General features: G+C 45.6%; 1 protein-coding gene across 1 annotated transcript in view; it reads right to left on the bottom strand.

Moving 5' to 3' along the window:
* Positions 1 to 4681: 4681 nt before the first annotated feature.
* Positions 4682 to 12405, bottom strand: part of LOC124593848 — a 542124-nt gene continuing 534400 nt past the window's right edge. Inside the window, exon 12 of the mRNA XM_047132196.1 lies at positions 4682 to 10444. Within this exon, the coding sequence (XP_046988152.1) occupies positions 8108 to 10444 (2337 nt within the window). The 3' untranslated portion in view covers positions 4682 to 8107. The remainder of the gene's footprint in view (positions 10445 to 12405) is intronic.

The following is a 12405-nucleotide window of genomic DNA, read 5'->3' as shown; positions in this document are numbered from 1 at the left end:
CGACACGTCTCCATTCGTCCCTCCATTAACGCCTGTCGCGACACCACTGGAGGCGGGCTGCACGATGTTGGGGCGTGAGCGGAAGACGGCCTAACGGTGTGCGGGACCGTAGCCCAGCTTCATGGAGACGGTTGCGAATGGTCGTCGCCGATACCCCAGGAGCAACAGTGTCCCTAATTTGCTGGGAAGTGGCGGTGCGGTCCCCTACGGCACTGCGTAGGATCCTACGGTCTTGGCGTGCATCCGTGCGTCGCTGCGGTCCGGTCCCAGGTCGACGGGCACGTGCACCTTCCGCCGACCACTGGCGACAACATCGATGTACTGTGGAGACCTCACGCCCCACGTGTTGAGCAATTCGGCGGTACGTCCACCTGGCCCCCCGCATGCCCCCTATACGCCCTCGCTCAAAGTCCGTCAACTGCACATACGGTTCACGTCCACGCTGTCGCGGCATGCTACCAGTGTTAAAGACTGCGATGGAGCTCCGTATGCCACGGCAAACTGGCTGACACTGACGGCGGCGGTGCACAAATGCTGCGCAGCTAGCGCCATTCGACGGCTAACACCGCGGTTCCTGGTGTGTCCGCTGTGCCGTGCGTGTGATCATTGCTTGTACAGCCCTCTCGCAGTGTCCGGAGCAAGTATGGTGGGTCTGACACACCGGTGTCAATGTGTTCTTTTTTCCATTTCCAGGAGTGTATTATTGATAGAAGGCACGACATCATCGTATTCAACGAACATATTCAGTGTTCAGAATGAAACACGCACATTCAATTGTCCTTGGCAATCCACTGTTCTGCGTACATAAAGGGGGGAAGGGGTCGACTTGGAGCAGGAAAAGCGCCACAGGACATTTTAATTTCAACTGTATATACTTTTACAAATACATTCATAAAACTTTGTCAGCATGAACAGGAAGTACTGATCGGACGAGTGTTTTTCTAAATTATTTCCTTTCTTGATGGACTATATTTCCTGAGGATTCTTCCAGTGAATCTCGGTCTGGCGCCTGAGCTACCTGAGATGAATTTTATGTAGTTCTTACACTTCAAATCTTTCTGTACGCATACTCCTAGATATTTTGTGGAGGTAACAGCTTTCAGTGATTGTCCTGCAATACTGTAATCGTACGACCACGGGTCTTTTCTTGTTTATGCACGGTAGGTTCCTTTGTTTCCTTGATTGTCCTGCAATAATGTAATCATGCGATAACGCTTCTTCCCTCCTGTCTACGTGCAGTAGGTTACATTTGCTTATGTTGAGGATCAGCTTGACACCCCCTGCAGTCTGCACCTATCCTCTGCACGTCTTTCTACATTTTGCTACAATTTTCTGCTGTTGCAGCTTATCTGTTTACATCAGCATAATTCCCTACGTTGTATAATATTGTGAAAAGTAGTGGTCCAATAACACCTCCTTGGGGCATTCCTGATTTACATCTGAAGATTTCACTCTGTTGAGAATGAAATTCTGTGATCCGTTTGCTAGAAACTCTTCAGTACAGTCGCAAAGCTGGTCTGGTATACAGTGCTCTCGTATTTAGTATTACCGTTCCGAAGTGTCTGGACATATGGTATTTTCCGTCACGGCAGCAGACATAATTTTATTTTATAATTCGGTGGACGCTTAACGCATGGGTCTCCTTACGTTTATTTAGCCTTTGTTGGTTTTTTGTTTGCCTTTGAGGCTTTGGCTACGTTTACATTTGCAGTGAGGCTCCCTTCCCTTTCGTATCAGCTTTCTAACACAGTTGTAAATAGCCACTTTTACTCACCACACGTCCCTCCATTATCAGATTAATTTATCTTGTGCATACCTTGCCATCCATCCACAACAACTGCGCCTACACTCAACTGAGACTGTTTACTCTAGTAAAGTCTTGGGCTAATTTAACACCATTTGCTCTTCACACTTCTCTCTATTACCAGGTAAACGCTTTCTTGATCCTTCGGGGTGTTTTCTATCAAATGATCTCATATCTTCATCACTGGTCTGTAGCACCACATTTCAAAACCTCGTTTTCACTTCTGCTTTACATTGTTTATCGTCCACTTTTCACTTCCGTGTAAGTTTGCAGTTCAGACAAGTACTTTCGGAAACGACTTGCAAAGACTTAAGTTTGTAGCACACGTTAACATGTTTCTGTTAAACAGAAAAGCTTTTATTTCTACTGCGTCCGCAGCTCGTGGTCGTGCGGTAGCGTTCTCGCTTCCCGCGCCCGGGTTCCCTGGTTCGATTCCCGGAGAGGCCAGGGATTTTCTCTGCCTCGTGATGACTGGGTGTTCTGTGCTGTCCTTAGGTTAGTTAGGTTTAAGTAGTTCTAAGTTCTAGGGGACTGATGACCATAGATGTTAAGTCCCATAGTGCTCAGAGCCATTTGAACCATTTTTTTATTTCTACCGCAAGTCTACACATTACAGCTTTTCTACTTCATGACTTACACTCGTCTGCTACTTTCATATCCAAATACGACTGCTTAACATATATTTGTTTTACTTAAGTTGTTTTTTTAAGATGTTATCCATTCCGTCCAGCTAATCTTCCAAGTCCTTTGCAGCCTCCGGCAAAATTATTGTTCCAGAATGAAATTTTCATTCTGCAACAGAGTGTGCGCTGATACGTAACTGCCTGGCAGCATAAGGCCGTGTGCCGGAGCGAGACTCGAACTCAGGACTTTTACCTTTCGCGTGTAAGTGCTTTACCGACTTTTTAAAGTTTGTTGATCTCATATTGTTCGTTGTATTTGTTTGGGGCGGACGTCCCATGACACTTGTTCCAGTTCGCCGTTGATCCATTCACTCAGTTATTTTTTTAATATATTTTTTTTTATTACATAGGGCAGCTAACCCTCTGACCGAACACGCTGAGCTACCGGGCCGGCTCGACTCACAACCCGTCCTCACAGCTTTAATTCTGCCAGTAGCTCGTCTCCTACCTTTCGCAGGAGAACTTTTGTGAAGTTCGGTAGCTCAGTCGGTAGAGCACTTGCCCGCGAAGGACAAAGGTTCAGAGTTCGAGTCTCGGTCTGGCATACAGTTTTAACCTGCTAAGAAGTTTAAAAATTATTGTTGTTGGTAAAGCATAATTTCCTTTCGGAATTTCTGCTTCTGACACGTCGCTTCCCTTTCATACCTTTAACACCTACCGTCTGATTTCTGTGCAAGTGCCTTCTAAATTTAGAATTTCGCATTGTACTAAAAATTTGTCAGATGTTCTATCATGGCAATATTAATACGTTTAGTGTGTAACAATCGCTGTCCAAAGTGCTATAGAATGGATAACATTAAATCGTTTACTCCGCTCACGTGAAGCAGATACAGTAAATATTCCTATACGGTGAACGAAACATTTTAGTGCACCAGTGGGTATAGAAAGGGCAGTTCATCATTCATCTTACTTTGCTTACCACGTTTTTATAAGGTACTGATGTGGCAATCTCATCGTAGCTTACAACCAAGACATTAAGCTAAAAAATGACTATAACGGAATGAAAGATATTATGTGCAACGTTTTTGTCATACATCCGGTATGGAACTGGATGACCTCAGTCATACAATTGTAGCCTCCATATGCATGGCAAGTCTTCAGAACTCTTGCAGTAACATTAAATCGTATTCTCCTTTGATATGAAGTCGATATAGTAAATACTTAATTTTTATAACCCACTATAGCTGTTTATCCCATACGTTAAACGAAACAGTGTGTTGCACCAGTGGTCACAGAAAACGCTGCTCATTATTGATTACTTCACTTACCATGTGGCAGTCTCATCGTAGCTTGCACTCAGCGTAGTAATCTAACAAATACCTAATCTGTAATGGAAGGTATAAGGTAAAAGGTTTTTTCATTCATTTCAGTAAGGAACTAGACGACATGAGCCACTGCATCGGGCTCGAAGTCTTCGAACTTTTTCAACAAACGCAAGATTGATCAGATTTTCCCCAGTCATAATCTATACCGAGAATGGTGAGATGTACGGCAGAGTAAAACAAACAGTTCAGACTGGTACTTCAATATAATGATTACATATTTAAGAATTGTGCGAAAAATAGACACCAATTTGCGTTCTTTTTAACTAACAGACTGGTTTGAGCTATGCAGTCGCAAAACATAGATCATACTTTTCTATTTAGACTAGATTTATGCATGAAGGATTCAGGATAGTTTTATATGGAATTCATCCTTTTTTCCGCGCATTTTTGCGTATTAGGACTACACGTTACACAACAAAAAGGGTATTTTTTGTACAAGAGTCTTACAGTTAGGATTTCCAGATTTTTGTACAGTAAATTTAATATGTGCTCTGTAGAGATTACAATTTCAGTTTTCACATTTGAATAAACGTATCTACAAATAATTAACTTTCATATGATTACAAAACTAGAAAATAGTTTCTGGAAAATGAGGTAGTTATTTAAGAGTTAATTTCTTTACAAATTACGTTTCACTTCCAAATGAAACTGATATTTCGATAATACAGCTTGCGTTGCACAGCGACTCCAGTAAATATGAGCAGCAATTATACATAGAAATTTATCTTTAGGCAGGTTTAGGCCGAGCGTGACTATGTCGTATTGCAAGCAGACACCAATGGAACGTAGACTGTGGCGTATCTAATTTTATTGTCAACAGTTAATGGCAGCGAAAACAGTGTAGAAAAGGGCAATGGTAAACGAAACTGGACGTTATTTTCCTCTCCTCTCAGTGGATTCGGAGTGGAGATATTTTTTTTTTTTTTTTTTGTAACTCTAGACCATTGCCTATGGCAGCTCCTTGATCTTCTACATTAGATTAATGTTTGTGGGGATTCTTCCTCATTTGTTTGATAACTCCTGTTTCAGACTTCTAGGTGTTGTGGAGGGGCCTTAGTAGATAGAATTTTGGCAAGGGAGCCACGTTCGGAAATGTACCGTTTAGGTCTAAAGCGAGTTTGAGAATCGAAACTCTTTCAAATGTCCCGTTTCACGGTATGCACATAATTGGAAAAGAGGATTCCGTCTTCAGTGCCTCTTGTAACTACACTACTTTCGTCCGACTACAACAACGCCTGCGAGAAACTGGTCCGCCACACTCTCGACTTCAAAAAGGACGTGCTTCGTGATGAAGACGAGAACCATGGGACTGATACTCGAAACACTGTCTACGCCATGGTTTCCTGCAGAGTATGCGGCTGAGAGATCATTGTCTCCACTGTGTGCGTGCTGGGAACCAGAAGATTGCAAAGAGATTTTATCTACAAACTACTTTCATATCCAAAAGGTACAATTCCGGTTATTGTTCCCTTACCAAAACTTTATCTACTAAGTCTTCTCTACAGCTTCAAGACCCCAGCAACAGGAATTATGAAACCATTGTGAATATGATGTATGTTTATGAAGCCTGTTCCCCCTTCAGAACGAAACCCGTTGCACATCTGAACGCAAGCAAACAAATGTACATTTATCCCGATGAATGAATCAGTTTTTAACACTTCTTCAGGATAATACTACGAGACATATTAAGTTCCCATTTATATTGCATCAAAACTGCTGCTTAGCGTTGTGAAAACGTATTTCACTCCAAAATGCAGGGTGTAAATAAATTCCCTTTACATACTTTGAGGACAGGTTTCTTACACCAAATGAAGGAAAAGAGGCTAGTAATCTTGGGTTCTAAAAAGCATACCTCTAGACTTACGTTCACTTGTTCATCTTCTATGCATTGACACACATCTCTTCTACTGCAAGCTCTTTGCTTCTCACATTTTGGGAAGATGGTACCATGGACCAAACCAAGAATAAGAAGTCTAATAAACATGGGGTCTGAAAGTTCACTTTAAGAGCTATCATGAGCACTTCCTGTTCCTGATGCAGTGAAACATATCTCTGCAACTGAACAAGTGCTCTTAGGTGTAATAGCGTAGGATTCCTCGGTCAGAATCAGTTGAAATAAAAAGTTTGTCGAGTATTTCTAGAGAAACGAACTTTTCTGCGACGGGCGTCACAGTGGGACACAGAGTATACAGGAGGCCTACACTTATGGACAGGTATTAGCACACCCAATCAAACCACCACCCAATGCAGAACAACTCAGGTATCCCCCCGTTGGCCGTCCATGCGCAGCGTCTAAGCGGTGCTCGAAACCTAACACAAGAGCTTAAAAATCAGTGTACAACGTTCGTGGTCAGTGGCTACAACCATAAATTGATCCAAATAGCCATGGCAACAAACAAAAGAAAGTGAGATAGGTAAGAAACCAACAAACTGCAGCCAGCAGCGTGCTTACCTTACGTGAAAAATGTCACTGACTGCATTGGTAAAATTGTTCTAGGGGTTGGCGTCCAGCCTGTCTACAACAGCAATTCTAAGGTCCAGAATATGCTAGGCTCCACGAAGGACAAGACAGAAACTTTACACACTGCAGGTGCGTACTAGGTGGAATGTCGGTGTATAGAAGTTCAGTGTGGAGAAGTACACATCGGTGACACTGGCAGGCCATGGCAACGCGCGTACGGAAACATGAGCACTACATTCGTCTGGGACAGCACAGCATGTCTGCAGTGGCCAAATACCATAAACCATAAACTGCGGCAAGAAACCCCCATACTGGCTAGGTAGTAGATCTTTTCGAAACGCAACAGCAGAGAAGCCACAGAAATAATAAAACCTCATAAGAAGAAGAGCAGAGAGGCTGGATACAGGCTTGCCCCATCCTGGCTGCCAATCCTCAGATTCGAACAGACAGCTCGATCAACAAGTGACGCGAGCCCTACAGGCGAGTGGCCGCAGCCACGCGGCCTGCATCCAGCAGGTGGAAAACAGGAGCGCACACCTCATTTACCGATGAGCACCAATCGTAGCAAACAATGCAAGAAGCGATAGACAAATGCAGATTCCCACTTCCAGCACCGTAGCAACCTATTTAAATAAAGTTTCCGCTCCGTCCGCCTCAAGTGACCAATCACAACAACGACCTTTCAAAATTATGACGTAACGTTATGCGCAGTCAACAACAATGGCTAAATATAAGAGATTCCACACAGATAAAAAACATCAGTAGACTCGTAAGAAGGTAAATGTAGCAGTGACTGAAACATTGGTTTCTCCAGCATAGTTTTTTTCTTTTTCTTTTTTTTGCATTATGACGCGGTACGATACTAAGAAAACTTTTATGTCAAGTGCGCGTATCTCCTGAGGTACGCATTTTACAGGCCATATTTGTACACTTTTTTTCTCGTATTGGTCCCTCCCGTAATATGGAAAGCAAAGAGCTTTCAGCAGGAGAGTTGTTTCACAGTATCAAAGACGAAGAAGTGCTTAGAGCTCTCATGGTACTAGATATTTTAGATTATGGTACTAGATATCTTTTCTTCTTTTGCTGTAGGGAACCTGACCTCAAACTCTGTAGGGGTTTTAGCTACAACCTGTATGTTGCATAATAATTGGTGTAGACTTCAACGTATACCAAAATTTGGGCGGTATGTTACGGGTGACAAATATTTTATTTCAGTGAAAGCATCAATATTCAGTTCTGCTAAGGTCACAGCGTAGTAAATGTTTTGCGTTCATGGTAAACACAGAGCGATACAAAAGTGTTAAACTGTATTTACTCTTAACATTCAAAGTTTTATTTTATTCGGGTTCTTTCTCTTACATGCGAGAGTTAAATGTGCTGTTACAACATCTTATGGAAAAATTGAGGAGATGATTACACGTGCTTAATGTGGTCAGACGTTACTACTAATCTACTGTTAACAGCGCGTAAAGGAAAGGTGGGGAGACAGTTTCTGTCTGCCGCATGCTTCAGCTCCGATGCGCAAATGACAACAATATACAAAAAAAAGCAGCATCACCGACGTTAGTGTCTACAGCGGAAGGAACTTGTAATAAACTTCTCAGCAATACGGACAGGTAGTAATAATAATACTTCGAGTTTTGTACAACAGACGGAATACAGGACGTGCCCAAGTGTCTCGATACGCCTCTGAAACAGCGCCTCTCAAGGTAGGAGCGCAGAGACGTTGAAAAAAAAAAGTGAAATTACAAAAGAAAAATTAAGCAAAAAAGTTTTTGTTTTGTACAAAAGCATAATAAGCTCTCTGGAAATACGAATACTGCTCGCGCGAATATTATGTCTTCTGGTCGTCCTCCGATTTGGAAACGAAAGAGTGCTGGTACTGCTTGTACCACTTCTTCGGCGGGTGAGCACGGCCCTCGGTTAAGGGCGAACTCAGTTCCGAGGTGCTCGTCGTGGCGCTGGCCGTAGCCGCCGCCGGTCTGGTTTGCGGCGACACCTGCTGTGCCGCCGGCTGCGTCGTCTGCTGCGCAGCGGTCAGCTGCTTCGTCTGTTGCGCAGCCTTCTTCGTCGATTTCGGACTCGCGTGCTGCGCTGCCTCGGTCGCTGGTTTTCGCTGCGTCTGAGTCTGTCCTTGGGCGGCTTTCGCTGCGGGACGCTTCACGCGTTTTACCGTGCCGGTACTGGAGTCGGTGTCCTCGAACGGGTCCGTCGACGTCTCCGCAACAACTTTGAGAACGGGCTGCAGGCGCTTTTTGCCCGGAGAGGACGGTGCCTGTTTTCCCGCCGCTGTCTGCTTCGCTTGGGCTTTCTGCTGGGGCGCGACGAAAGCTACAGCCGACTGCTGCTGCGGGTGATTAACCTCCTCTTGAACAACTGGAAGGCTCTGTAGAGGCTGTTGATGACTGCTCGGAGCTTGGTGGACAGTGGCAACTGTCGGAAGCTGCCTGGCCACAGGAAGCGCATACGGATCAGCCGCCCTAAGCTGAGGTTGTTTATCCACCTGCACCGGCGAGCGCGGCGACGGCGGTCCGGGTGCCGGATGCGTCACTGGATCGCTAGGTGTCACGCGGGGTATACTCTGCAGACCGCGGGCTGCCTGAGCCTTCTTCGTCTGCGGACTGGTGATGGTCGGCTTGATGATGACCCTCGGCTCGATCCTTTGGTAATGCGACGGTGCAGAAGCTGTAGCTGCTACAGGCACTTCCGCAGCTGCCTGAGTCTTCTTTTCGGAACTGGTGTGAACCGGTACAGCTCCAGCTGGAATGGTGGGAAGTGGTGTGATGGGAGCCGTGTTGGCGGGCTTTCGGCCCAGAGTCGAGGATATCCTTGGCGGTGGAGGTGGCGGCACCTTGGTGAGACTCGACTTTCCTGGAATGTCTTTGAAAGGAGCTGCTGATGAGGCAACAGAAGATGACTGAGAACCAGGTACTTCTGAGACTGGCAACGCCATGAAGAGGGAATTGGGTGGAAGCGACCTCCTCTTGAAGTTAGCCGCCTGGGCTGCCATCGTCTCGACCTCGTTGGCAGGAGCGTCTTGTGGGAAGTCTGGCAGCACTTTTGGAAATTTTCTCTTCTGAATATTTGACAGAGGATCACCCACATGGGTTGTTTCTTCTTCATTGCCGTCTCTGGACGTCACATTGACGTCCACAGGAATGGGCGTTGCAGTAATTGCAACATCTTTCTTTGGCAGAGCCTTAGACCTAAGCTGAATTCCTGCTGGGAACGTCTGCAATTGCTGCTTCTTTCCACCAGGGACGTAGATCACCGATGGCGATGTGTGAGGATCTAAGGAGATGTTTACAGCATGAAGTTCTGCTGGCTGAGAGTGTCCACTCTTCATAGAGCCCGACAATTGTGACGGCACATGTGGATTAGAACTGGCCGCTGGATCTGATCTGGAATGAGCGTGTGCCACTCTGACGACATCGAGATTTTGGGCCTGCTGATTGGGAAGAGTGTACTTCAGGCTGATGTTGGCAGTGCTCCTGCTCAACAGCTCTCCAGAAGACGAGCTTCTCGGCGAAATTGAAGTGGACGCCACAGCTAGGTCCTCCGCCATGGTCAGCGACCGCTTGAGGGCGGGTTTCTTTAGGGTTAACATGGACGTAGAGACGCAGGTCCCGAGCTCGTCCATCGATTTGCTCATAGAGTGCTCTACGCTCGAGCCTCTTCCAGACGGAGTGGCATCAATGGCGACGGAAACTTTCTTCGGCCTGGACCTGTGGGAACCGTGCCCGGACACGTCGGCGGCTGTAGCTGAGACAGCCACCTCTGCCGTCTCTATGGCGTGCTGCCGCTTGAGCTGCCTGGGCGTCGCCGTGGACGTTGACACCTGGTCGAAGGACGTCTGGATGCTCTGCGACGACTGCAGCACCGGCGCGTGCGATTCGGTCTTCTTGGCGCGCCGGAGGAAGCGCGGCGAGTAGCGCTGGACGATCTCCTGCGCGATCCACTCGCGCACCTTGGTGTGCGGGTCCATGGTGCTGCCGCTGTACTGGCGCGCCGCCCCCCAGGCGCTGCGCCGCGCCACCGCCCCCGCGCCGGCCGCCCCCGCCAGCGGCAGGTCCTCCGCGGGCAGCGCGGCCTCTGGCGACGCGACGGCCACTGCTCCTTCCACCGTGCGGCCGGCGCTGCGGATGGCTTCGTAGTCGTCGTCCACGCCAATCTGTTTAAAATAAACATACGTGTTCAGAACACATACGAAATGCTGCCAATTGATGCACTACGAGGTTCGAAAATTCAAATGGTTCTGAGCACTATGGGACTTAACGTCTGCGGTCATCAGTCCTCTAGAACTTAGAACTACTTAACCCTAACTAACCTAAGAACATCACACACATCCATGCCCGAGGCAGGATTCGAACCCGTGACCGTAGCGGTCGCGCGGTTCCAGACTGAAGCGCCTAGAACCGCTCGGCCACACTGGCCGGCTGAACTACCAGGCGGTTAGTCATAAAGTTATTATCATCATCTCAATGAAATAAGGTGACGTAATTGATATTTGATTCCCTGTAGGTACATATCAGCAGTCATAATATACACTATCCAATCAAAAGTATCCGGACACTTACTACTGGATGCTGTTGTGGGGCGCTGGGATGTTACGTCTTTAATACGACTTGAACTCTCATGCAGACGGTTTCATTGAGATATTTATTTGCGGAGGAATGGCAGCCTATTTTTCCTCTAGAGCCGAATTCATAGAAAGAAATGTTGTTGGACACTTTGGTCTGGAACGAAGTTGTTCCATTGGCTTCAGGTTAGGACTCTGGGCAGACCAGTCCATTTCAGGAATGTTATTGTCTCCATATATTTCCACATATGTACATCATAGATGTTTGAGACTTGAAAAGTCTGTGTAACTATATAGTTTCGTTTGATTAAATGCGATTCTGAGTTGCTATTATAATGCAGTTGCAGAACCTCTGTAATGCTGATCAAGTTTAGAGAGAATATCAGACAGAGAGTACTCCGTGTAATTAATCAAAGCCTCTGTGGCGTAGTGGTTAGGGCATCGGCCAAGTGAGTAGGAGGCCCGGTTAGAACCACAGCCCTGGTACAAATTTTCATTCGCCACTTCAGTTTAGTTATATACATGATATATTTTTGAGACTTGAGAAGGTCTCTGAAATCTTATAATTTCATTTGATTTTATTTGCGATTTATTTACATTTTTGCCTGTCGTGGTGGCCGAGCGGTTCTAGGCGCTACAGTCTGGAACCGCGCGGTCGCAGGTTCGAATCCTGCCTCGGGCATGGTTGTGTGTGATGTCCTTATGTTGGTTAGGTTTAAGTAGTTCTAAGTTCTAGGGGACTGATGACCGCAAAAGTAGAGTCCCATAGTGCTCAGAGCTATTTGAACCATTTTTATTTACATTTTCAAAGCCTTTTAGCTTTATTACCTGTTGTCCATCTTTGATACGGCACAACGGATGGTAAGGTATTTACCTAAGAAATATCGTCAATCATCCGTATGTTTTCAAAAGTTAATTTATTTAGACGATCAGTTTCGGCATCTCATTAATGCCATCTTCAGGTCCCTATGCACTCCATGTGTAGACCATGAGATACATCAAATTGTGCGTAACTGGAGCAATCAATATCTGCAGTCCATGATTTTTGTGGAGTTTGAGTTGGTGTCAAGTCTTCGAGGTACAAGCCTCACAAAAATTTAAAGAAATCCAGATACTGATGGCTGAATTTATGCATACAACAATGTATCTGAGTGTCTATATATGGAGTGTGTAGAGGCCACAAGATGGCATTAATGAGATGCCGAAAATAGTCGTCTAAATATAATAACGTCTGAAAACATGTGGCTGTTTGGCTACTTTCCTTTGGCAAAAATTTAGCTGTAGCTTCCCTGCAATTAAATTTTGATTTTTTCATAGGTGCCATATTGCTGCAGTCCTTTTATCCCAACATTTTTTATTTTCTTCTTCTGTAGACCTAACTGATATAGGCCTATTTCTTCTGTCAACCAAAGCTTATTCCCAGTTACCTTTTGTCTGTCCAGCTTCTGTACATTCCCTTCTAGGAGTGAAGTACCTGCTGTGAAATTCATTTCGCATCCCCAGAGAATTTCAAACGCACATTCCACTTCACTATACCACTTCTTTCAGATTGA

This window comes from Schistocerca americana, chromosome 2 (assembly GCF_021461395.2).
Source record: "Schistocerca americana isolate TAMUIC-IGC-003095 chromosome 2, iqSchAmer2.1, whole genome shotgun sequence".
In the NCBI taxonomy this organism is placed as follows: Eukaryota; Metazoa; Arthropoda; class Insecta; order Orthoptera; family Acrididae; genus Schistocerca; species Schistocerca americana.
The sequence above is the reverse complement of the archived record's forward strand: the minus strand, read 5'-3'. Positions and strand labels throughout refer to the sequence as shown.